This window comes from Equus przewalskii, chromosome 13 (genome assembly GCF_037783145.1).
Source record: "Equus przewalskii isolate Varuska chromosome 13, EquPr2, whole genome shotgun sequence".
Taxonomy (NCBI): Eukaryota; Metazoa; Chordata; class Mammalia; order Perissodactyla; family Equidae; genus Equus; species Equus przewalskii.
The window spans coordinates 87,201,230-87,225,976 of record NC_091843.1 but is presented as its reverse complement, the minus strand read 5'-3'; the positions used below and the strand labels follow the sequence as shown (position 1 = coordinate 87,225,976).

The following is a 24,747-nucleotide window of genomic DNA, read 5'->3' as shown; positions in this document are numbered from 1 at the left end:
GTCTGTAATGGATATTCTGCAGGGACCTCAAACTCCATGTTATCAACAAAACCAAAACTAAAGCAGCCCTCTGTCCTCCGTGTAACACTCTTCTCCAGTAGTCCCTACTTCCTTTGTCCAAGCTAGAAACCTATCCTCCACTTAGACTTTTACTTGTCAAATATACTAGAAAATGTGATTTCATTCACAATAAAATGAGTGCCTAGGAAATAACCTTAGAAAGAATGCCCAAGACCTTTTTCAGAAGACATATTAAAATTCTATTAAAGTACAAAAATAAATAGAGCAAAAAAAGAATGTATGTGGACAGGCTATCTTAACATAGTAAAGTTTTATATCAATTCTCCCCAAATAAATCTATACATTCAACGGAATCTTATTAAAAATTCCATTGGATTGTTTGCGTAACTCAACCAACTTATTCTAACATTTATATGGAAAAATAGAGACTCATGAATAAGTCAATTTTGAAAAATAAAAGCAGATTGGGAACTTGTCCTCCCAGATGTTAAGACATACTACAAAGCCCAAGTGATGAAAACAGAATGGTTCTGCATAGGAACAGACTCAGAGACCAACAGGACAGAAGATAGAGCTCAGAAACAGACCCACACATATATGGGAACTTGAGAGATGATAACGGCGGGACTCGAAAGCAACGTAAAGGAGACGGTCTTAAGAAAACTAGGTCATTACGTGAAAAAAATACAGCAGAATCCCTCCAGTTAGAGTAGAGAACTAAATATGAAAGTTAAAATTATAAAGTTAGAGAAGAAAATATGACTCAGAGTGGGGAAAGACTTCACGAATAAGACTTAAAAGCCCAAATCATAAAATATACGAAATAAAATGAAGTTAAATAAAGACTGATTTGACAGCATAGAAATTAAGGATTTCTGTTCAATAAAAGACACCATAGGTGAAATTAATAGATATATGACAGACTGGGAGAAGATATTCACAATATTTAAAACGGATAAAGGATTAATATCTAGATGATAGAACTGCAAAAGAACAACAAAGAAACAGGCAAAAAAGATATGAACAGACAATTCACAGAAGGGAAAGTCCAAATGGCCATTTCAACAAATATATGAAATCCTCCAGTAATCAGAGAAGTGCAAATTAAAATAACAATGAAATATCTCATTACACTCATAAAAATGGTGGAAAGGACCAGAGCTGCTAATCTTGTGTACTGGAGAGGATGAGGAGCACACGGATCTCCCTGTGCATCGCTGGTGAGAGTGTGAAGATGTGCAGCCATTCTGGAAAGCAATCTAGCAAAACACAGTGAACTTGAATGTTTGTCCTGTGAACCAGAGGTCACATGCCTTGTTATATATCCCAGAGAGCTGAATGCACAGGTCAGTAAAGTGGCAGAAACAGTGATTTTCATTGTGGTATCAATTGCTTTAATAGAGATATGGAGGTAACTTAGATGTTGAGGACTAGGGGAACAAATGAATGAAACGTAGCACACATATGCCTTGAAATATTATACGGCACTGAGACACATGGAGAGAGCAACACATACGCATTTTTACAACATCTTTTAACCAAATACTATTTATGTAAAAGAAATGCACATGAACCATCTTTTATAAGGATAGATTTATACTTAAGCACATATACTAGACACGTAAGAATGGGTGCTCCTATTAGTAATGAGGTTATAGAGCCACAGAAAAACAAAAACACGAACCAAAAAACAAACAAAGAGAAGACCCATTCACAGGCCAATGTTGACAATGTGTTGTGAACTAAGGAGTATGATTACAATCTGAGGTACAAAATAATAACTAAGAAAAAACATTACAAAAACAAATTGTCTCAAGTAGTATGCTTTTCAAGGGCACTGGCCCTGCCCACTAAACTAAATACATCTTGATCTGAAAACTAGGTGTGGCAAAGACTGCTACTCACCTGCACAATGTGCATTTTCCCTTTCATCCGTACTTACAGAACCCCTTTATTATTAGGAGGAATAATATGCCCAGCTTAGAAATACATGCATAATTCCCAGCCCCACTTGGAGCAAGGGGTGGGTATTGAGATATAAATCGAAGTCATTGGGTGGGACTATGGGAAAGTTCTTTAGTCCCTTGCCATCTTGTACCATGAATTGACCTGGATGCTGGAAATATGCTCTGAGAACAGCAGAGCAGAAACACAGGTGGAGCATGGGTCTCTGAAGACCTGGTGGAGCCACCATACCAGGTCTGGACAACCCATCTCCAGACTTCTTTACTCTAATAGGATAACCTCCTAATTTGTTTAATAAGCCACTATAGACAAAACTCTGTTACTTGCATGTTAATGTAATTCCTAACTGATCCACAGGGCTTTCTCTTTTTTCTCAAAAAACTGTCACTCTTTTCTTCCAGACTAATGGTCAGAGGTAAGGTACAGACTAGTAGCATGAGAAGGTAGAATTTAGGCTTAAAAGGATTGCCTTTAAGACAAATCAGAGACACTGCTTCAAGCAGCAGCTAATAAGCTTATTTATTCACTTATTCAAACTAGAAATCCTATCTTACAGGTATTTACAGGTAATGTTTATAGAATTTCTTACTCCCCAAAGGTGGAGAAAGTGGGAAATATAGCTTTTATAAAAAAATATTTGGATAAATTCTTGATTGGACTCATAATGCATCAAGGGAAGTCAGAAGTTTTTGGCAATCCCTCTCTACTTCACATCAGGAGGGCCATGCTGTGTGTTCTCACTAAATACACTTTGATGGCTAGAAGTTCACTGTCATCTTGACCAGAGAGTATCTTGTAGAAGGGCCCTTACGGCCTAAGGAATAATGTGTGCAGGATAGAGAGGACAGGTCCCTGCAGGAGCACTCACTGCCTGTGACTAAAGTAGTGGGTGGTACATGGCACAGACGACACACAGCCACCACTGAATGAGGACATTGATAAATGAATGACAAGCAACAGGATATATTGGAGTACATGAAGAAGCCATTTGGTGTAAAACTAATTACTGAACTTGTTTTTCCAAAAATGCTTGTTGTGGCTGTCGAGCATGCATTGTACATGTGCTTTCAGTATTTACTATGTCCCAAAGACAAGAACAGTGCCCTTAAACATAAGGATGTAACTTCCCCTACACTGGGCATTTCCTTAAGGATAAGCATCTCTCCCTAGGATTGGAATTGATTGCTGGCCTGCTGCACTCACCTTGTGACCACCCACCTTAAGACCACCAACTCGCTGTGTTCCCAGAATTGCTGTGCCAGCAAAGCAATCTCGTGACTATTGTAAAAGGGACATTCCAATCATATGTGATACATGCTCTTTGATGGTACATAACCACTCTGTGTACCCCCACTTCTTTGGAGTGCTCCATTGCTTTGTGAAAGGACTCTCCCAGGCTACATGGTCCTCAGAACTGACTCCTAGTAAACTCACCCCAATTTTGATTTACAGATTGGATTATTTGCACTGTCAACATCAAACAGGATTCTTTTCTTTAGCTGTGCTCAGCAAACATTTACAGATTCCTGCGCTCTGACAGGTGCCGTGCTGGGCCTGGGAGAGGAGGATGGGCAAGACGCAGTCGCTGACCATCTCAGATGGCAGGCCCAGCATTCCCAGCTCAGGTTCCAACTCTAATTGACCCTGGTGAAGGAAGGAAGTGTGTTCCGAAGCGGCCCTCCGCAGTTTAAAGGCTGGTGAATAAATGTCAGTTTCACACAGAGGAAACACTGAACCAGAGCATTTTTCTCTCCTGCTGCCACAGAATCTCGCTGCTTATTTGCCCACCAAGGATGCTCCTCTCTGCAAGTCAGACCTAATGAATTTGCTTTCTTTCCCCGGAGGGGCCTACACTCAAGGAATCAGCAGAAGGACTAAGTAAGCAGAGCATCAGAACACTGCGTCCCAGGCCTGGGTGAGCACTATCTCCATAAACCTTGGTAAACCATTACTTGGAGACTCAGTGTTCTCATCCCTAAAACGAGGAGCTAGGAAGTGCGCTCTATGCAAAAAGTTTGAAAACTTTTTGAAAGTCGGCAAGGGCAAACGTCTGAGACCAGAGGCTGCGACCGTGTCCATCACTCCAAAGCTTCAGTAACCGCTTTCACGCCAGCTCTCCACGCCCTTCCACACCGCCCGGCCCGCCGCAGACGTCGGGGACTGCGCGCGTGCACCGTAGAGGCCCCTCTCGCTTCCCGTCGCTTCCCTTTCCGCCTCGGCCCCGCCCAGCCCCATCACTTCCGGTTCAGCCCGGGAACGGCCCGGGCGCTTCCGGGCCCTGTTTCTCTGGCCCGCCCACTTCCCCAACGCTCCCGCGGCTGTCCCGGTCGCTGGAGAGGATAGTTGCCAATAAAGTTTTCCTGTTTCAAAGGCGGGCGATTGGGCAGGGCGCGGCTGTCTGCCCCTTGCTGGTGGCCCGCAGTTCCTCTCGGCTACGGGCAGCGAGCCTCAGGGCGCCATGGCCAGGGGCCGCGGCGGCCGGGTGCGGGTGAGGCCGCCTGTCGCTGCCCGCGCGCTCCCGTGGCTTCTCGGCCCGCCGGCGCCCGCCTCCGCCTGAGCGCAGCCCTCCGCGCCCGCGGGCCTCCTCGCCCGGGCCCATGGCCTCCGAGGCGCCGTCGCCTCCGTTGTCGCCGTCGCCGCCGCCCTCCCCCGAGCCTGAGCTGGCGCAGCTGAGGCGGAAGGTGGAGAAGTTGGAACGCGAGCTGCGGAGCTGCAAGCGGCAGGTGCGGGAGATCGAGAAGCTGCTGCACCACACGGAGCGGCTGTACCAGAGCGCTGAGAGCAACAACCAGGAGCTCCGCACCCAGGTGCGCGCCCCGCAGCCCGGCGAGGCCCCCGAGAGCCTCGCGGGCTCCCCGGCAGGGCCCAGATCGGCCTGATAGGTGCTCGAGAGAAGAAGTTCAGTGCGATTGTAATTCCGAGTAGCTGTGCAGCAAACCTGAGCTCGGCCCCTGGGTTCAGACGAGTGCGTGAGCCGCGCCTACGGCCGGCGTGGCTTGAACGTCAGCGCTCTAGCCCGTTTGTCCTCCTGGCTCGTAACGGCCCCTTGGCACTGGGCGTGTGTGTAATGTTTTGTTCTAGATTACTTCTGAGTTTGTTAAAGCGCTGGACTTGAGTCCGAATCCCGTCACTCACTCTCTGGGTATGTGACCTGATGCCGAGCCTCAGGTGCCCTTAAAATGAGAACACTGGCACCCCGCAGGGGAAGGTGACAGCACCTAAGCGGGAACAAACTGTCTTACAAGCTGTTGAACACTAGGTATGTGTAAGGTTGCTCTGGGCGTGTATCATCTTGAGTTTTCTGGTGGAAGTAGGGAAGATAAAACTTTCTTTGTTAGAGACACTAACCAGCTAAGTTCAATTTCATAAAATACGGTATAGACAGATACTCAAACTATCACACTTTTTTTTTTTTTTACTTTTGGACGGGAGCATAATAAATTTTCCAGCTTGATTTGTTGGGCACTTGCAGCCTGTCCCAGCAGGTTATTTTCACATCGCTATTTATTTCCATTCAACTGTTGGCCAGTCCTTTGGAATATATTGGTACATTTCCTAAAACCACGTGTGTAGGCTGAACACTAAAACGTCATCGAACTTAATGCGTTGTTATCAAATGGTCTATGCAAATAACTGCTGAGTTGCAGTGACTTGGTATGCACGTGTATAAAGTTGTTAACGTTATGACATTGTAGAAAATTTGTGTTTGTTTACTCAACAGCTGGTTCTTGAACACCTACAGTGCTAAGGACTGTGCTAGGACACTGGAGATGGAGTTAAAATATTGTGGGGGGAAGGGGAGCAAAATATGACAGCCTTTTAAAAACCCTTTTATAATTCTAACTTGTTCGAGCACTGCCTGCCATAGAGATCCTAAAAGAAAACATTTTTGCTAATCCTTGAAGAGCCAATGTTTTGCTTATTAGTGGTAATTTGGTGGGCCAATGTGAAAAATTGAAATGTATAGAAATTCTCAGCTCTACAGGCCATAGTGATAACTCCTCCTTGCTCTCTTCCTAGTCAGCCTCCCTGGTGGCCGGTGGAGTTTGGTGGTTGACTGTCATCCTAAATGACTAAATTGTGTTTTTTTCTGGAGCAGTAAAAAGTTGGCTTGAGAACTAAGGGTGAACGAGTAGAAAAACATAGTATGTACAAGCTTTGGAGTCAAAGAACCTTGTCCAAATTACTTTGTCTTTTTAGGTTTCTCACATGTATAGTGGGGATTAGGGCAACTAATTAGTAAGGTGGTTGTAAGAATTAACGAGATGTTATCCAGAGTAGCAAGTATACTGTGTAGCATGTAGCAGATACTGAATAAGTGATCTAGTTCATAGTAATGGTGGTAGTAGGCAGATCCAGAACTGGGCGAGGCAATCAGTAGCCTAGGGCGCAAAATTTAAGGGAGCACTCACCCTCAGGTACAGAGCTTGTACTTGAGTGAAGCTGCAAGTGAGTGCCTCGTTAAATTTTATGCTCTGGCTGCTTTACTTGCTTCCAGCCCTGGTAGTAGCAGATCTGATAACTGATGAAGTACCTAGATAATCTGTATATAATCAGTTTTATCACCTTTCTCGTTTTAAGGTCTCTATATCATTAAAGAAATACTCAGAAGCCTGTTTTTTGGTTAGTTGCATGCTTATAATAGATGTCTCATATTGAGATGCTGTCCGACTGAGGTGTGTTGAGGCTGCTGCTCATCTGCTTGTGGCTATTTTCACACTCTGTAGCTCCAGCCTCGGCGCAGGGAGGTCAGATGCTCCTCCGATGAGGCGTCCATCGTCCCTTCTGCGGTTATTTAGTCGTAAGACTACCATGTGAAAAAAAAAGTACATTAAAGCTTATGAGCGGCTTACTGTATTTAAGTGAACACTTATTTCAGGTGGAGGACACGGAATGCTATTAGATGATTTAGTTCAACGAATAAGAGTTAATACTTTTTTCCTAATTCTTTAGGGAGAACTAACAGATTGAAATATTAGTATAAAATATTCTTATTTGTTAAAGGATTTGTTCACAGAGTCCTATTAATTTACTCAATCTGATTTTTGGAGGGGGTATTTTGAAGTTTAGCAACAGAGTATAAGAATAAAAACATCTCCCCCGCAAAAGTAAAAGGTGAAAGCAAGTCAATTTTAGTATTTTTAGTTTTTCTGAAAAGGAAACTAGCTGCTCTGGGTACTTCTCTAAATCTTTTTCCCAGAAAAGTAGTTATTGTAATTTCAGGAGAATGATGTGTATATTAGATTGCTATATGATTTATTTTTCCTAAAGCCTTGTTTTCTTTTAGGTAGAAGAGCTCAGCAAAATACTCCATTGTGGAAGAAAGGAAGATAATAGCAAGTCTGATGTAGAAGTACAAACAGAGAACCACCCTCCTTGGTCCATCTCAGGTATGCAGCTTGTAGGGACGATAGCCCAAGACTTGCATTCAGATCATGCTAATGTAGAGTTGTCTGTAACTGTCAAATAGGCAAACTAGACACATAGGAGAACTGTTAGAATGTTGCCTTCTTGCCATATGATTTGGTATTTTCAGATAATCCATTAGCTCTTCTGGTGGGAAAGTAGAAAGGTATTGTCATTCCCATAAATACATAATCCTGCTAATGTGTTTTCAGTGGCACATTCACTGAGTAATTTTTGCCGTGCTGTGAGCCATCTACTCTTGTCTGGCCTTCCTTGTGACCAGAGGCATATGTTTCCTTGTTGACGCATTCCACTTGGCATTGTGTTCCGTGCCAGTCTCTTAGGCCTTTATGGGAAGGGTGAGTCCGCTGCCGTGGCCGCATCAGTGGCATTATGTTGTGAGGCAAAATAACTCAGCAACTGAGTTTTATTAAATTGGGACCACAAGAAATCATCCTTCCCATTATTTTTCCTTGTTTTATTCAGTACATAATTTAGCTAAATTGCTAAGCACGGCAATAGTATTAACATTACATATCTGTATGATATATTTTTTAAAAAGTCAGCGTCTTGAGAGAAATTTGACAGAAAAAGCAACCCTTGACACATTGTCTTTATTCCATTATCATTTAATACAAAACAACATTAAGATACGTGGTTGGAAGTTAAGTGTTGCTAATTTTTTTCGACAGAACACAACCTGTCTACCTGTTTTCTTTTTTCCTCTTGCTGTGGAAAATCCAAATCTGCTTACCTTTTTTTTCTTTTTAGCTTGACAGCTACTGAAGGTGACATGAGAATCAAAGACATATATTTCTGCAGATTTATGTGCACCATAAATGTTAATCTGTTAAAATGTGTACAGTTGTAAAAATGTGATTTATTTGCAGTGTGTGCTGTTTTGTGTTCAGTGCCCGTGTTTTGGAATTCAGTCCTTTTTACATACACTATTCTAATGTGGTATCACTTGATTTATTTTTGCTACAGATTATTATTATCAAACATACTATAAAGATGTTAGTCTTCCAGATAAAGTGACTGAGCTCTCAGTTCAGCAAGATCAGAATATTGAACCTTCTACTTTGAATTCTAAAGACCAGTCACAAATAGAAAATGATGCTTACACTGGTACTGATATAACAGAAAATGTTAAATGTGGACAAGAGGACCATTATGCCTCACATTCACAGGTAATAAAATGCTTAACATGAAACTGTTGATGCCCAAGAACATGTCTTTCTTTGTTGTTATTTTATAGAAAAAAGACTTCTTTGTTCCATCAAAACATATACAGGGTTTGTAAACATTGTGTGTATAATTATGCAGTGAGTACAGTTTTTGAGAAACAAAAATTAGAACTTGTTCACGTGTATAATTGTTTTCCTACTCGGTTGTGTTCCAAAAATTTATGATGTATAGTACATAAACTAAAACAAAGAAAATTTGTTAGTATATTTTGACTCAACCAAAACATTTTGGGGCAAGAACCACAATACCATGTTCACAACAAAATTTTTTTAATGCTTCCTTTATGTCCCATGTCCTGCAACTGTTCAGATTTCCCTGAATGTTTTACAAATTTGTTTCTCCAGTTTGGAGCAGGAGCCCAGTAAGGTTCATACGGTACTACTGTTTGATGTGTGATATAGCTCATGTAATCTGTAGCTTTCTTCTCTGTCTCTCTTTTAAATTTTTTTTTCCCTTTGAACCTATAATTATTAGAGAATCTAGATCATTTGTCTTAAAAACTATTTCAGAGTCTGTTTTTTGTGGCTTGCTTTCCTATGGTATCAGGCATTTATTTTTGAGTAATGGTCACTCACTTTTAGTGTCTTTAAAACTGGGTCAAAATTGAATTAACTGATACATTAGTAAATATTTTTAAAAGTGGATCAAATTGTAATTTGTAGCTACCCCTTTCCATTGCAGAAATCGAGGTCTGATTATTTAAAATAGTTTTTAAGTCTATCATTTCAAATTCTGCCAACTTTTAAATTGATATAAGGGAGTTTTTGTTTTACCTGACATGAATGTATCTTACCTAGGAGCCAGCATCTGCATTAGCAACTGAAGACACATCCTTAGAAGGTGCCTCATTAGCTGAAAGTTTGAGAGCTGCTGCAGAAGCTGCTGTGTCACAGACTGGATTCAGTTATGATGAGAGTACTGGGCTGTATTTCGATCACAGCACTGGTTTCTATTATGATTCTGTAAGTATCTCAGAGCTTTTAATACTGTATCGTTGTACACTTAGCTGCTTGATGCCAAATATTAAACCCTCAGCTGAATTAAGAAAAGCAAGGAGCTGCACCTAAAAATTATGTTTGATTCAAAGCTGTTTGACAAGAATAAAGAATTATAAAATAGCTTATGATGCTACACTTCTAGGTTTTTAATTAAATAAGTTAATTGTGATTATTATTTTAGAGTCCAATAACTGTTTATATGTAAACTAACAGAAAAATGTTAGAGCATTTATTAATAAAAGCAGACAACTGCATTGTTGTAAAATGTTTATGAACTAAACTAACATTTTTTTCATAGAATTGATAAGGAAGTGACATTGTTAATTCTAGGCTTGGGGTGAAATTTTTTTTGTTTCAAATAGTTATATCCTTATGAATCCTTTTGAGGCCACAGAGGGAATTTTTTTCTTGAATTCTCATAGCATGTTTATTGTTAGTCCTTGTTTTATATTCTGTGGCTTTTAAACATTTCACTTTTTAAAAATCAATCTGTTAACAGTGAAAACTAGGGAATTCGTGTGGAATCAGAAATGTCATGGACCTCTGACTAGGACAGAACCAGAAAATAAAATTGTTGACTTAAAATACAGTGTTATGGCTGTCAAAGTCTAGTACTTAATTGGATTTTATTCAGGATTTGATGACGATGATGATGGAACTCACATACCCATGTGCCTCAGCCTCAGCGGTCTAGGCATGTGATCTGGTCCTCAGGAGTTAGAGAATGTAGTGCCCAAAGTGGAGCAGATGTTCGTCATTCCAGTTACTGGAACTGTTGCTAACTGATCTAGGGAACATAGTGATAACACTAAGTATCTCAGTTAGATAAGGGGTTTCATTAGCTTGTCGGTTTGTTCTTGGTATACTGGTAATTCCTTTGTAAGGAGAAGGTTTTCTTTCACAGGAGTATGCTAATTGACAATGGTAATTAATACCCAGAAAATTAATGCTTAAACTCTTATTACCAAAGACAGTAGCTATTACTTATTTGGTTTCTAGGAAAAAACACAGTTTTCAAGTAAATGACATTAATCTTCATCATTCTTCTACCTTCCTTCCTGTATCTTTCTTCCTGACATCTCTTCTGGAAATGGTTAGTTACACTCTGCAGGTTATATGTCTTAGTAAATTAGGGACCTCATTGTTTTGGCATTTTTGTTGTTCTAGTTTTCATTTTATTTTAATTAAATAAAAATTTAAAAATATTTTTGGAAATGTCTATATTTTGGACTGAAAGGCATAACAGATTAAAAAAGGTTTGAGTTATAAAAGTTCTCTTATCACTAGAAGTAAAGATTAGAATGCTTCCATTCAGTTTTTTAGTTAAGGGAAGGATAGTGAAAATTCAAAATATTTTTGTAAGAGATCTGCAAAATGGATTAAAGACAATAAATTGCAGTAGTATCAACAGTGAGAAGAACGAGTTACTCCTTTTCAGGAAGTTTTATTTGCTTAATCTCAGTATACATAAGATATTTCCAGGTCTGATCTGCATGGCTTTATGATGTAAATAAAATATAGACTGTTCAGTTAAATCTTGGTTATAGAGTACTGGCCTATAGATATAGGCCTATAGCTAGAGGCCATTACAGTGTCTGTACCTATAGTACAATACCTAGTAAATGCAGATGATTACATAATTTTATCTTTATACTTTTCATCCATAATTTGCCAAAACTCATTTCTGCATGGCTACTTTACACATAAGTCTTACTTAGTTACTTACTGTAGAATTAATTAGTGAAGACAATTGTTTCTCAATTTCTTTATATAGAATGTTATGTTGTAGTATTTATGAGCTTAATTTTACTTTCAAATTTTTCTTCAGGACTTTTAGTCATGAATATTAAAAGGCAAATCTTTGTTTTATGACATTGAGAGGAGTGGTTTGGGGGTTTATACTGCCAAACCATTACTGTGTAGTCATAAAGATAAGGGGTCTGGAGTTGCTTTTATATGCTCACCTTTTTCTGACGTATGCCTTAGTTTTCATGACTTCTGGAAGGTTTCTTGTTATCATTTTTCAGTAATGTATTGAGTCATATGAAATGGCTATTTCTATAGGTAAAAAAATGGTCATATATTGGCAGTTTCATGAGATTCAATTTAATATTTAAATTTATTCATTGTTCCCACTAGGAAAATTAGAGCAGCTATTGAATGGTAAAGTATTTTGGAAAGTTACAAGCATTTTTCATTTTGTTATCTTTATTCATTATCTTCAGAAAGTACCATAGTTCTTATAAGAAACATTTACTGTATTTGAATATATTTGGCATTTCTGTTGTTTATTCTTGTATTGCATTTCATCTTACATGAATAAAACTTACTGTTCTCTTGACTTTGAAAGGAAAATCAACTATATTATGATCCTTCCACTGGAATTTATTACTACTGTGATGTGGAAAGTGGTCGATATCAGTTTCATTCTCGAGTAGATCTGCAACCTTATCAGACTTCTGGTGCAAAACAAAGTAGAGATAAGAAATCGAAGAAGAAAAGAAAGGATCCAGATTCTTCTACAACAAATGAGGAAAAGGTAGGGGCTGGCCTGGTGATGTAGTGGTTAAGTTTGTGTGCTCCACTTCAGCGGCCCGGGGTTCACAGGTTTGGATCCTGGGCATGGACCTACACACCGGTCATAAAGCCATGCTTTGGCACTGTCCCACATACAAAATATAGGAAGATTGGCACAGATCTTAGCTCAGGGACAGTCTTCCTCAAGCAAAAAGAGGAAGATTGGCAACAGATGTTAGCTCAGGCTTGATCTTCTTCACTAAAAACATAAATAAATAAGTAAATAAGGAAAAGGTAACGTCTTCATCATTTTTTAAATTTACATAATGGTGATATCATAATTAAGCCAAAAGTTTTGATGAAGCTGAAAATCCTTCGGTAACTCTGTATTTCAAACATATCCATTAAGATAGCAAGGTATCAGAATCTGTCAAACAAGGAGCAGTCACACGGAGCAAACATGGACTTTTTCACAAATTCTGTCACTAGAAATAGAAAGGATTTCTTAAAGTTTGAAGGAAGTAGATTTAGGGCAGATAAAATACTCATGTTGTCTAATTTAGAAGAAGAACATTCAGACTCTATTGATAAGTTGATGTCAGTGCACAATACACAGTAAAAGAAAAACACTGTTTATAAGTAGACGTAAGTAAAATTCAACTTTCTTAGTCATATTGAGCAATTTCTTACCTATTATGTTAGCAAACATTAAAAAAATCCATTGCTAGCAAATATAGATTAGGTACATAGTCATTAGGAGTGTAAATTGGTATCTGTTTGGAAAATTGATGGCTGTTTATATCAGTAACCATAAAAATGTTCATATTCTTTAACTGGAAAATCTTGTTTTCCTAATTTATTTTTTTAAAAATCCTAAAGAAAGAAAAATGCCTTTGTATAATTATACAACACTATTTATGAGAACAGAAAAAAATTGAGTTCAAATGGCCCACAAGATACTGGGTTAAGAAAATGCTAGCACATTTAATTGACAAAGCATCATTTAGGCCTTAAAGTGGTAGTTTATGAAGATAGGGGAGGGCCGGCTCTGTGGCCAGGTGGTGAAGTTCACATGCTCTGCTGCGGCGGCCCAGGGTTCAGATCCTGGGTGCGGACATGGCGCCGCTCGTCAGGCCACGTTGTGGGCGGTGTCCCACATCCCACAACTGGAAGGACGTGCAACTAAGATATACAACTGTGTACAGGGGTGTTTGGGGAGATAAAGCAGAAAAAAAAAAAAAAGATTGGCAATAGTTGTTAGCCCAGGTACCAATCTAAAAAAAAGAAAGAGGGGAATTTTAAAAATGCTTATGATACAATGTTAAATTTAAAGAAGGAAAATATTTAAAATGTTATCAGTGCTCTTATTTCTACTCCCTAATCAGATAAGGTTAATGGTTTATAGGCAGGAAAGGAGGCTTGTTATATAGCGTTTTGTGAATTGTGGCAATTATTAGATACTTTACTCTTGAAATTTTATGTTTTTCTCTTCTTAACCAAAGAAAAATTTTTAAATGTATAATACTAGTGAAGTTCAAATATAGAATTGGGATTCTGTTGGATTTATTTTCTATTCTGTATTTGATTTGTTGCTATTTCTCTATTATTTTCACTGATAATACTTAGAAGAGTATATGACTAAAATAGTAAAAATGATTTTTCCGTTTGCTTTCAAGACCTCTGTTGTAATGACTCCTAACTGTTACGAGTGGTTGAACTGTTTGAAAGGGTAGGTAGTGAAAGTACACCTCCCTAGCACTGAGAACAGAACACATGGGGGTCTGCAGATGACCTTCTCTGACAGAGTAGAGATTGAAACTTGAAAGCGGTCTGTGGGATTTTGATCCTGCTTAGTTCCCATAACTGCTCATCTTCAGCATCCTTCTTTGAATACATGTGAACTCCAGGACAGGGACTTAAGAAAATCCCTGATGTAATTTTGAGAATTTCCTGGTGATTCTAAAAGGTAGCTGTGAAGCATAGGAGACCAGTTAAGACATCCTCATCTTTTTATTTTTTAAGATACTCTTGAGCCTCACTCTTTGGAAGTGGAGGGTATGTGGAAGGAAGGGAGTCGGGTGAGGAGATTGGAGTAAATAACTTGAAATATGCATTTATGCTTCAATGCCCACATATAGGCCCCCTTTCTCATCTCTTAATGAATATTTAACATTCTGGACTGGCAAATAGTTTTTAAAAAGTTGCATCTCTGACAGTTTCACTCGTTGTTCTCCTCCGTATGTTGTCCTATAAGCAGTAATAATAATAAAATATACAGATTGGAAACTGCTTTTTTTATTAAGTATATATAGATATGGGAATTTTTTGCTATAATTCACAGTGGCCTTTAAAGCTCTTCATAGTTTTTCAGCTCCTTGCCCTTGTTCTTGTCCTTGGTGAGTTTGTATTGCTGGAAGTTTATATAGTTTATCACACTGCGAGTGTTTAGCCAGTCTCTAAATTGAATTTATGTTGCAATTAAAAATGTGTTTAAGATGCTCTCATATTTTATAACATAACAGAAGAACTCACATCATGTTGCTCTAAGGGAGAAAGAAATTTAGAGTGTGTTACAAGTGAAAGGAAAAAGAGGGAAATAACTCTGCTTCTTCTAAGGTTAAAATAATAGATTTATTCATTTGTTGTAAGGCATGCCCACTATACGTGTATAATAAATAGTAGAAAGCTTATGCTAGGTAAGTTGGAATTTCGGAATAAAAAAGATGTAACTGATTCATCTTTACTTTAAACTGTTGTGTATTATCCAACCAACTCTATAAAATACTAAATTTTACAAAACTACTGTTCTGCTACATTAGAATCTTTAAATTCCTGCCGAAATTAAAGCCAATTCTGTATTTTATGTATGTTGACTTGATAATTGGTTAAAAGTTCAAGAAGAAAATTTAGGGTAGCTGTATTCTCTAGGCCTGCGCTGTCCAATAAGGTAGCCGTTAGCTACATGTGGCTGTTGAGCCCTTGAAATGTAGCTGGTCCTAATCAAGATGCTTGTAAGTATAAACTACATTCAGTTTTGAAGACTTAGTACATAAAGTCCATGTGAAATATTTCCTTAGTAAGTATATTGAATAAATGTTAATATTTATATAAATAATAATATTTTGTAAATATTGGGTTAGATAGAATAAAAAAATGAATTTAACCTGCTTTTAACATGGCTACTAGAATGTTTTAAAGTATAAATATGGCTTGCGTTACATTTTTATTGGACAGTATTGGTCTAGGCTGTTGTGTGGTCCAAGCAATATGCAGTGAGGTCCTTGACTGGGACACTTAGGACATTGAGAATAGATAAGGAGAGAACTGGGATAAATTGTAAACATAGTCTACAGTGCTTGGTAATTGATTCCACGTGGTGGGTAAGGTGATGTCAAAGATAACTATGAGATTTTTGATGTGGATGGTAATGTCATTGATCAAGAAAGGAAACATGAGAGGAAGAGAGCGTACAGATAATAGCTATTGTTATTTCGCTGTACATGTATCTTCACTAATTCACTGAAACATTTAGCATTAAATGTTATAAAATGGCCATGTTTAAGATTATTCTCCCCTGTTCCCACCTCCCCACCCACCTCTTTCTAGGATTTGACTTCAGAAGATCAAAAAGCATCCAGTGTTGAACATATAAACTGCAAGGAGGGAGAAGATTTTGCAACTGTGAAGAAGAAGGCCAAAATAGACATTCATTACAAAAATAGTCCCCCCAAATTCACTGTTCCAGTTAGTGGAAAGACTGTAGAATCTCTTAATGAAAACACCTATAATTTGACTTCGTTTAAAGAGGAGAAAATCGTAGAGACTGATAGTGAACCAGAAGAAGGTGAAATTACAGATTCTCAGACCGAGGACAGTTATGATGAAGACATGACCAGTGAAGACAGTGTAACTGCAGAAGATACTGAGGATGAGGGTGAGTAAATAACCGTCATTCAATTTTATGCAAATTACCCAGTCTGGCGGTTGTCAAAGAGCAATGCAGTTACAAATGTTAGTAAGTCATAACGTAGCCGCCGAAGAGTAAACTGATTGTTTTAATGACGTTACTGAAAACTACGAGGGCTACCACTTGGTTGTTTTCAGAGAGTAGAATGTGAATATGTGGTACATACTTGGACCTTAACGTTTCATTGCATGAATGGCTTAGTCAGTAGAACACAATACCGAGTTATCTCCATTCTAATCCTGAAGAATGTATTAAGTCTATTTTAGTGGGTTAGATACTTGTAGTCCACTTTTGTAATTGAGGGGGAAAGAACAAATTGCCTGTAAAAAGTATAGTCCGTGAATTCAGCTACATAAGTATTATAGTAAATCTAATATTATTTCACTTGAGAATATGGAAACATACTTTTAAAACTCAGGATTTCGTATTAGGGAATTGAACTTATTTTGGCCTTATGGAATTTCTCTCACTCTTTTTTAAAAAGTGGACTCAGTTTTTCTAACTTCATATAAAAATGCTTGTTGGCATTTTTTCAAAAAATTTTTTCAAATTTTTTAAAGCCTTAAAAAAAACTGAGTTGATTCTTTTATAATTGTGATAGATACTGAATTTACTGAATACTTTTAGATTGATCCCTTTAAATTGGTAACAGTATTAAGCGTTTCTCAGTGCGTTTGTCATATAGCAGAATTTAAAAGGTGGTTTAAATATAATTAAGATTTTTGATCAATACATTTTTATTTTATGGATGCTTCTTCCTTATCCCTAGACATTTCTAATTTTTTTACATAGCATTTGAATTAATATTTACCCCCTTTTTTCTTTGGCAGATGAAGAAAAAATTTGGCCCCCGTGTATTAGAGTAATTGTTATTAGATCACCAGTCTTGCAGACAGGATCACTTTTTATCATTACAGCTGTAAACCCTGCTACAATTGGAAGGTAAAAATGTTTAATATTACTATATTTATCTATTTGTCTTTTTCCAATGGCTTGTACATTTCTTGAGCAATTATCATGTAATGTGCATGGTGCTTGTTGAATAGACAAAATATGACATCCACGTCCCTCCCTCTCCCACTGAAAAAATATTATTGACACTTAGCTTTTGTCTCTTGCTTTTGAAAATCACTCAAAGTTTGGGACTTCATGGTCCCAAAAGGGGGCTGCATATATAAAGAGGTAAAATCTTGGTGATACCTTCCACAGAGATTTTGTAATTTTCTTACCCTTTGTGCTGGTTCAAATTGCTTACCTAAAGCCAGTATTGGCCTCCTTCTCTGCTGCTTTGCTTTTACTCGTTTGTAATGCATAACCACTTGGTAGAGTTAGGTTTTAATCATGAATTGGATAATTTCCTTTCTTCCTAAAGGGAAAGATAATCATTAATTCAGATTTTATACAATATCTTAATTTTCTTTTCCTGGGGAAGATTCACCCTGAGCTAACATCTGTAGCCAATCTTCCTCTCTGTTTACTTGAGGAAGACTAGCCCTGAGATAACATCTGTGCCAGTCTTCCTCTACTTTGTATGTGGGTCACCGCCACAGCATGGCTGATGAGTGGTGTAAGTCCAAACCCAGCATCTGAACCCATGAAGCTGAGCAGCTGAAGTGGAGTGTGCTGAATGTAACCACTGTGCCACTGGGCCACTGGGCCAGCCCCCTTAGTTTTAAATTCTTGGAGAATATTAGGTTCCTTTTACACATAGTAATGGAAGTGGGAACATAGCATATCTGGAATAAATGATTGACATTAGTACAAAGAATATCTTGTCCCGTTGGATGTTTATTAGCTCAGATAGATGTACTAAAGAATAAAAGTAATTCTGGAACCTCCCTTCAAACAGGAAATTTAGAGCAGGATTTAGGAAATGGGGCTTAGTGTGATAGACTTTCATTGTAGCATGGTCTTTTAAAACAAAAAGCATCATCTTTTTAAACAAATTCTTTCCATGTCACTGTAAGTGCTGCCTCTGTATATGTATGCTTCAAAAATTACTAAAGAAATTTTACTTAACTCTGCAGAGAAAAAGATATGGAGCATACTCTCCGAATCCCCGAAGTTGGTGTCAGTAAGGTGAGTACCTTGAGTTTTCAACTATAGTCCCCTAGATGTGTTTTATAAATCATCATTATGGCAGAAAGCTTAGGGTTTTTCCCAATTAATAGAAAGGTTAATAGTCAGTGTAGTAATGGTAATGAAATCAATGCAGATTTGTTTATTCCACTGCTTAAGAAAATAAAAATTCTTTATCACAATTTGGATAAATTATTTTTATTTTTAATTTCTTTTGGTAAGGAAGATTGTCCCTGAGCTAACATCTGTGCCAATCTTCCTCTGTTTTGTCTGTGGGATGCTGCCTCAGCAGGGCTTGTTGAGCAGGGTGTAGGTCTGTGCCCAGGATCCGAACTCACAAACCCTGGGCTGCCGAAGAGGAGCACGTGAACTTAACCACTATGCCACTGGGCCAGCCCCAAATTATGTTTAATTTTTAATAGTCTGGAGCAGAAGTAGATATTAATTTAAATATTAAAGTAATACCCATTTAACAAATATTTATTGAGTGAAATAAATATGCTAGATATTATGGCAGTTCAAAAATGAATCAGATGTTGATTCAGGCTGGTTTAGCAGACAGTTGCTTTGAGTCCAGAGTATTTTACAACCCAAGAACCATCTATCCTCGTGACCCAGGGCTCTCCATTTACAGCTGTTCTTAGTTGAGCCTCTAATGGTTTCAGGAAAAAGAACAGTTGAGTTTTCAGAACAAACAGTAAGAACCGAGTTGCAACTTAAGTTACAAGTAGAAAAAAACAAAAGGTTTAGCTGCTGACACTCTATATTTCTTTTTCTTTATTTTCTCTAGTTTTCCCCCTCCCTTCTATGGTTGTTATTTTTCCTTTTTTTTTTTTTTTTGGTCTTTTTTTGGTCCTTTCATCATCTCTACTTTGTTTCTATTTAATGGACTACAATATGGATCTAAAGTATATATTTTATGTGGCTTTTTGCCTTTTGGGAATGAAATTTGTTTCCCATTATTAGTTTGAAAATCTAGTTATTTTTACTTTGTTTGGACTCATTCAGAGGGAAGGAAATCCTCTTCACGTGAACTCTGACCAAATTATTTTGCTTTTTTACTTTCCTATGACTTTCCTTTCTTCTACCTCCGAAGAAAACCCAGTCTATGACTTAAAGAGCAACGTCCTTCTCCCAGTCCAATCTGAAATATAGGTAGTTCTCTGGTGTCATTTCTGCTTTTTCTTTCTTTTAAACTAACATGTCCACTGGCAGGGTGAATAATTTGTTAGCTGTGTGAAAGTAGAAAAGAGTTACAGAGGACAAGATAATTTTGAATAATTTAAGTTTGAAGTTCTTTTTTTTTTTTTCCCCCAAAGATTTTAGTTTTTTCCTTTCTCTCCCCAAAGCCTCCCCGGTACATAGTTGTATATTCTTAATTGTGGGTTCTTCTAGTTGTGGCATGTGGGATGCCACCTCAGCGTCGCTCGATGAGTGGTGCCATGTCCACACCCAGGATTCAAACAGACGAAACACTGGGCCACCTGCAGTGGAGCGCGCGAACTTAACCACTCAGCCATGGGGCCGCCTCCAAGTTTGAAGTTCTTTATATGTTAAGAAACAAATTTAAAAGGCAGACTAGGACAGTCAGACAGATATGACAAAATATACGTTCTTTATATTTTAAAAGCTGAAACAAATTCATTTTTTCAAACCCCACTGTGACACCAATAGGTAAATGAGTAAAGAACATAAATAAGCAATGCACAATAGAGGAAATATTGTGATTAAGATATGAAAACCATTCCATCTTTCTAGTAATTTAGGAAATACAAATGAAGCCAAGATGTCAGTTTTCATTCAGCATATTTATTAAATATCACTTCTGTTGGGAGCATAATTTAGAACAGCTCTTTGGAATAAGGTTTCAAATCAAAAGACTTGATCCTATTTAAACTCTTTGATATAGTTATTATTACCCTAAACAATGCAATTGAAAAAAATGTGTGAAGGACATGAAGAGAAAATTTACAGAAGAGGAAACCCAGTGGCTAATAAACATGAGAAAAGTTTCAGCCTCAGTTGTACTCAGAAAATGCCAATTAAAATCACAATGATGAGATTTAATTTTACACCTATTATGCTTGCAAATCTAAAAATTCTAATAATACTGTGTGGATTAAGGCTATATAGACCTGCAAGAATTCCTGTAGACTGCTGTTGGGCATAACAATTGTTACAACCACTTTGGAAAATGATATGGCAGTGTCCAATAAAGTTTAAGATTTGCATATACTATGGCTGAGCAATTTCATTTCTAAGTATATACCCCAGAGAAACATTTTCCTTGTCCACAGGAAGGTGGCATGTTCATAGAAACGTTTTTTCTTTTTGCTGGGAAAGTTTTGCTTGGTAACATCTGTTGCCAATCTTCCTCTCTCTCTTTTGTTCACCTCCCCAAAGTCTAGTACATAGCCGTATATTCTAGTTGTGGGTCCTTCTAGTTCTATGTGAGCCGCCGCCATAGCATGGCTACTGACAGATGAGTGGTGTGGTTCCAAGCCTGGGAACTGAACCCAGACCACTGAAGTGGAGCGTGCCAAACTTTAACCACTAGGCCAGCAGGGCTGGCTCAGAAACATTTTAAATATAGTAAAACCTTGAAAAAACCTGGTTGTCCATCATCAGAAGAATATGTAGATTGTGGTACATCCGTACAATGGATTACCATACAGCAAAATGGCACAACTGTCGACGACAACTGGATGCACCTCACAACATAATGTTAAATAAGCCAAAGAAGCAAAATGAAAGAAATGTATAGAGAGCATGCATTTGTCAGAACTCATCTAATTGTGCATTTAAGACCTATGAATTTCCTTTATATAAATTATGATTCCCATTTATATCAAGTTCCAAACCAGGCAAAATAAACACATTGTTTATGGATACATACACATGTGGTGAAAGTATAAAGAGATGCATTGTGATTAAATAAACATCAGACCTCTGAAGAGGAAGGGTAGGGGTTGGACAGAGTAAGGTACACATTGATGGATGATAATTTTTCTTTTAAATATCTGAGGCAAATACAGCAAAATTTATTAAAGCTGGGTCACAGGTAGACAGATTCAATATATTCTTTTTTGTGTTTGAAACATTTTATATGTTTATGTTTATGAAATTTTTTAAGAATAACTCCATTGAGAGAGAGTTCACATGCCATAGACAACTTACTCATTGAAAGTGTGTAATTTAAGGGTTTTTAGTGTATTCACAGAGTTGTGCAACCATGACCACAACCCATTTTAGAACATTTCATTATTATAAGAAGAAACGCCACTCTCTTAGTGTTCGGTCCCCATTTCCCCCAACTGCTGCAGCCCCAGGCAGCCACCAGTCTGCTTTTGTCCCTGTGGATTTGCCTGTTCTGCACGTTTGATATGAACAGAATCATATGTAGTCTTTCGTAACTAGCTTCTTCACCTGTCATGTCTTCAAGATTCATCCATGTTTTAGCGTATGTCAGTGCTTCATTTCTTTTTGTCACCGAATAATATTCCATTGTATAGATAGACTACATGTAGTATATTCATCACTTGATGGACTTTTGAATTGATTCCGCTTTTTGGCTCTGAGGAATAATGCTGCTATGAACATTTGTGTACAAGTTTTTGTTTGGCTGTATGTTTTAATTTCTCTTGATAGATACCTAGGAGTAGAATTGTTGAGTCATATGGTAACTCTGTTTAACCTTTTGAGGAACTGCCAGACCCCTCCAAAGCAGCTGCACCTTTTTACATTCCCACCAGCAGTGTACTGTTTATGAAATTTTAAATTAAATATTTCTGCAGCTCTTTATCCAACTAAGTAGACATATTGAGTACAGGGCCAGTGTATGTGAGGCACTGTGTTATGTACTGAGTGGTAAACAAAACTGTAGACTAACGTAAGCAATAATTGTCAGCAGCACAGTGACATTCCTATGTGCAGTAACTTCCTGTGGTGTGAGTGTTACAGAGTGCTCTGGAGCAAGGGGGCAGTGATTAGTCCCGAGTATCGAAATACTGGGAAACTTCTCTGAGAAGTTGACCCTGAGTGTTTCAAATACATTTTTGTATTAAGAATTTTTAATGATATGGACAAATACTTACATTAGGTGAAAAAATAATTTCAATTGTATCTATAGTATAATCTCAACTCTCTTACAAAAGTAGAAAAGGTAGGGTACTACATTATTAATGGCAGTTATAGGTGGAATTATAGGTGCTTTTTTCTTTGGTGGGCTCCACATTTCTACCAGAAGCATTGTAATACTTTTGTATTCAGGAAAATAAAGTATTAAAAATAATAAAAATTTATCAGAGACTAAAGTCCATCACATTCTATCAGAGAGAAATTGTTATCTAGGGTTAGAAAATAAGTATACTACTTTATAATTACCTGGTTTCTTTTTTTAAGTTTCATGCAGAAATTCATTTTGACCATGACTTACAAAGTTATGTCCTTGTGGACCAAGGCAGTCAAAATGGCACAATTGTTAACGGAAAACAGATTCTTCAGGTGAGTGTGTATGTACTAATTAATTACTTGCACATTATTATTATTATTATTTTTGCTGAGGAAGATTGGCCCTGAGCTAACATCTCTGCCTGTCTACTTTGTATGTGGGCCTCTTGCCACAGCATGGCTTGATAAGCGGTGGATGGGTCTGCACCTGGGATCTGAACCAGCAAATCCTGGGCGGCCGAAGCGGAGTGTGCAAACTTAAACCACTGTGACACTGGGCTAGCCGCATGCACGTTATTTTTAAAAACCAAACTAAATTTTGTATTTTTTATTTTTTTGGGGGGGTGAGGAAGATTGGCCCTGACCTGACTTCTGTTGCCAATCTTCCTCTTTTTGCTGGAGGAAGATTGTCCCTGAGCTAAAATCTGTGCCAGTCTTCCTCCACTTTGCACGTGGGATGCCGCCACAGCATGGCTTGATGAGAAGTGTGTAGGTCTGCGCCCAGGATCCAAACCCATGAATCACGGGCCACCACGTGGAGCATGGGAACTTAACCACTGCACCACCAGGCCAGCCCCTGATCTAGAGCTTTTTATTCTTGAAGGCCATGGTTATTATACACATTTGGTTTAGATCCGCGTTCAAGCCCAAATGTGTTTTGTGGAAGGAATTCCCAGAAAGGACTAAAAAAAGTATTTAATAAGTGGATACTTGACTGTTGAGTTTGACTTCTAATTATGCATCTATGCCTTACTTTTAGAGAGAAATGCATTTTAAAGCTCTTCAGAGTAAATGTTGTTATAGCAACTTTAGGGGGCCTCCTTTTTTGTGTGTGTATGTTTTTAAAAAAATTGTTTTAATGGAAATGTTGCTCAAGTAGAAACTCCTTGAAGGCAGGGGCTATCTCTGTCCACTTAACTCTTATATCCCCAACATGTGGCAAAGTGCCTGGCACATAAGAAGATAAGATACAGAAGAGAGGGAGGGAGGCCTTATTTTTAGTCTATAAGATTCAGAAATGAAATAAAACTGAATTATCAAGAGAAAGGAAGAGGAAAAGGGGAAATGTGATACGCTTACCTCCTTTACACGTCACCTTTTGACTGTGGTGGTTCTTCGTTTTGGTGATAGATTGTTTGGAGTTTGGGTTGGGTGTTTCTCTGATGGGATTGGACATGGAGATAGGGAGATTAGTGGATTTGAGAATATCAAAATTCTCAGCTCAGTTCAGCTGTCTTCCTCTCCATTGGTAGAACATTATGGATCATCCTCGAGTTGTGGCAGTTTGTGTGTGTGTGTTTGCATGTGTGTGTCTGTCTCACTGAGAAGCATCTCAAATGTTTTTTTGTTCTAATTACTTAGAGTAGACATAAAATAATCATATATAACCTTCCTGGATTTCTGTTTTGTAATTTTTTCCCCTTTAGCCTAAAACTAAATGTGACCCCTATGTACTTGAGCATGGAGATGAAGTGAAAATTGGAGAGACTGTGTTGTCCTTCCACATCCACCCTGGCAGTGAGACCTGTGATGGCTGTGAACCAGGGCAGGTTAGAGCTCACCTTCGTCTTGATAAGAAAGATGAGTCTTTTGGTATGTGAAATGTATTGTCACATGTGGGCATGAAAACTTTTCTCTTTACTTCACTGGAGTGTTCTAATAATATATATGTTAGCTACCAGCTTCATATCTAATTGATACAATACCGTATTGAGATACATTTATATTTTGGTGAATATTATCAAATGAGATGAAGAAATGACATGTATTTGAAATTAGAGGCCTAGGCTAGTATGATTGTAGTTGATTTTTCTGTGTGGTAATTTAGCTGTGCTGTTACAGCATTAGGTTACTTTTTGACCAGGAAAGATAATCATTAGCTCTGTTTTTGCTAATCCAGTTTAGGTGGCTTTTGAAGCAGCCCTGCGGTGGTAGCTAAATGTCTTTCAAAAGAGAAACTGTGACATAATGGTCTCTTAACATCTGTTCACTGATGGGAAGAAGTCATCCACAGTTAAACTCTGTTGTATAATAGCGGTGTAGAGGATAATAGGCAGGATGTTGAGATACTGGTTGACGTGTTTGCTTTCTTCCTTA

The 24,747-nt window shown here is 38.1% G+C and overlaps 1 protein-coding gene across 3 annotated transcripts in view; it reads left to right on the top strand.

Annotated features, from left to right (window-relative positions):
• The first annotated feature begins 4,209 nt into the window (after positions 1-4,209).
• Positions 4,210-24,747, top strand: part of AGGF1 (angiogenic factor with G-patch and FHA domains 1) — a 60,412-nt gene continuing 39,874 nt past the window's right edge. For 2 of the 3 annotated variants that reach the window (XR_011525715.1, XM_070571592.1), the window contains exons 1-10: positions 4,220-4,793; positions 7,274-7,376; positions 8,380-8,582; positions 9,438-9,602; positions 11,989-12,177; positions 15,762-16,089; positions 16,953-17,064; positions 18,150-18,201; positions 22,603-22,704; positions 24,078-24,243. Coding sequence is in view for 2 of the 3 variants with exons in the window: in XM_070571592.1 (XP_070427693.1) it covers positions 4,584-4,793; positions 7,274-7,376; positions 8,380-8,582; positions 9,438-9,602; positions 11,989-12,177; positions 15,762-16,089; positions 16,953-17,064; positions 18,150-18,201; positions 22,603-22,704; positions 24,078-24,243 (1,630 nt within the window). In the remaining variant the exon portion in view is untranslated. Of the gene's footprint in view, positions 4,794-7,273; positions 7,377-8,379; positions 8,583-9,437; positions 9,603-11,988; positions 12,178-15,761; positions 16,090-16,952; positions 17,065-18,149; positions 18,202-22,602; positions 22,705-24,077; positions 24,244-24,747 lie in introns of all 3 variants that reach the window. The other variant, XM_008514101.2, reaches the window with a different exon arrangement.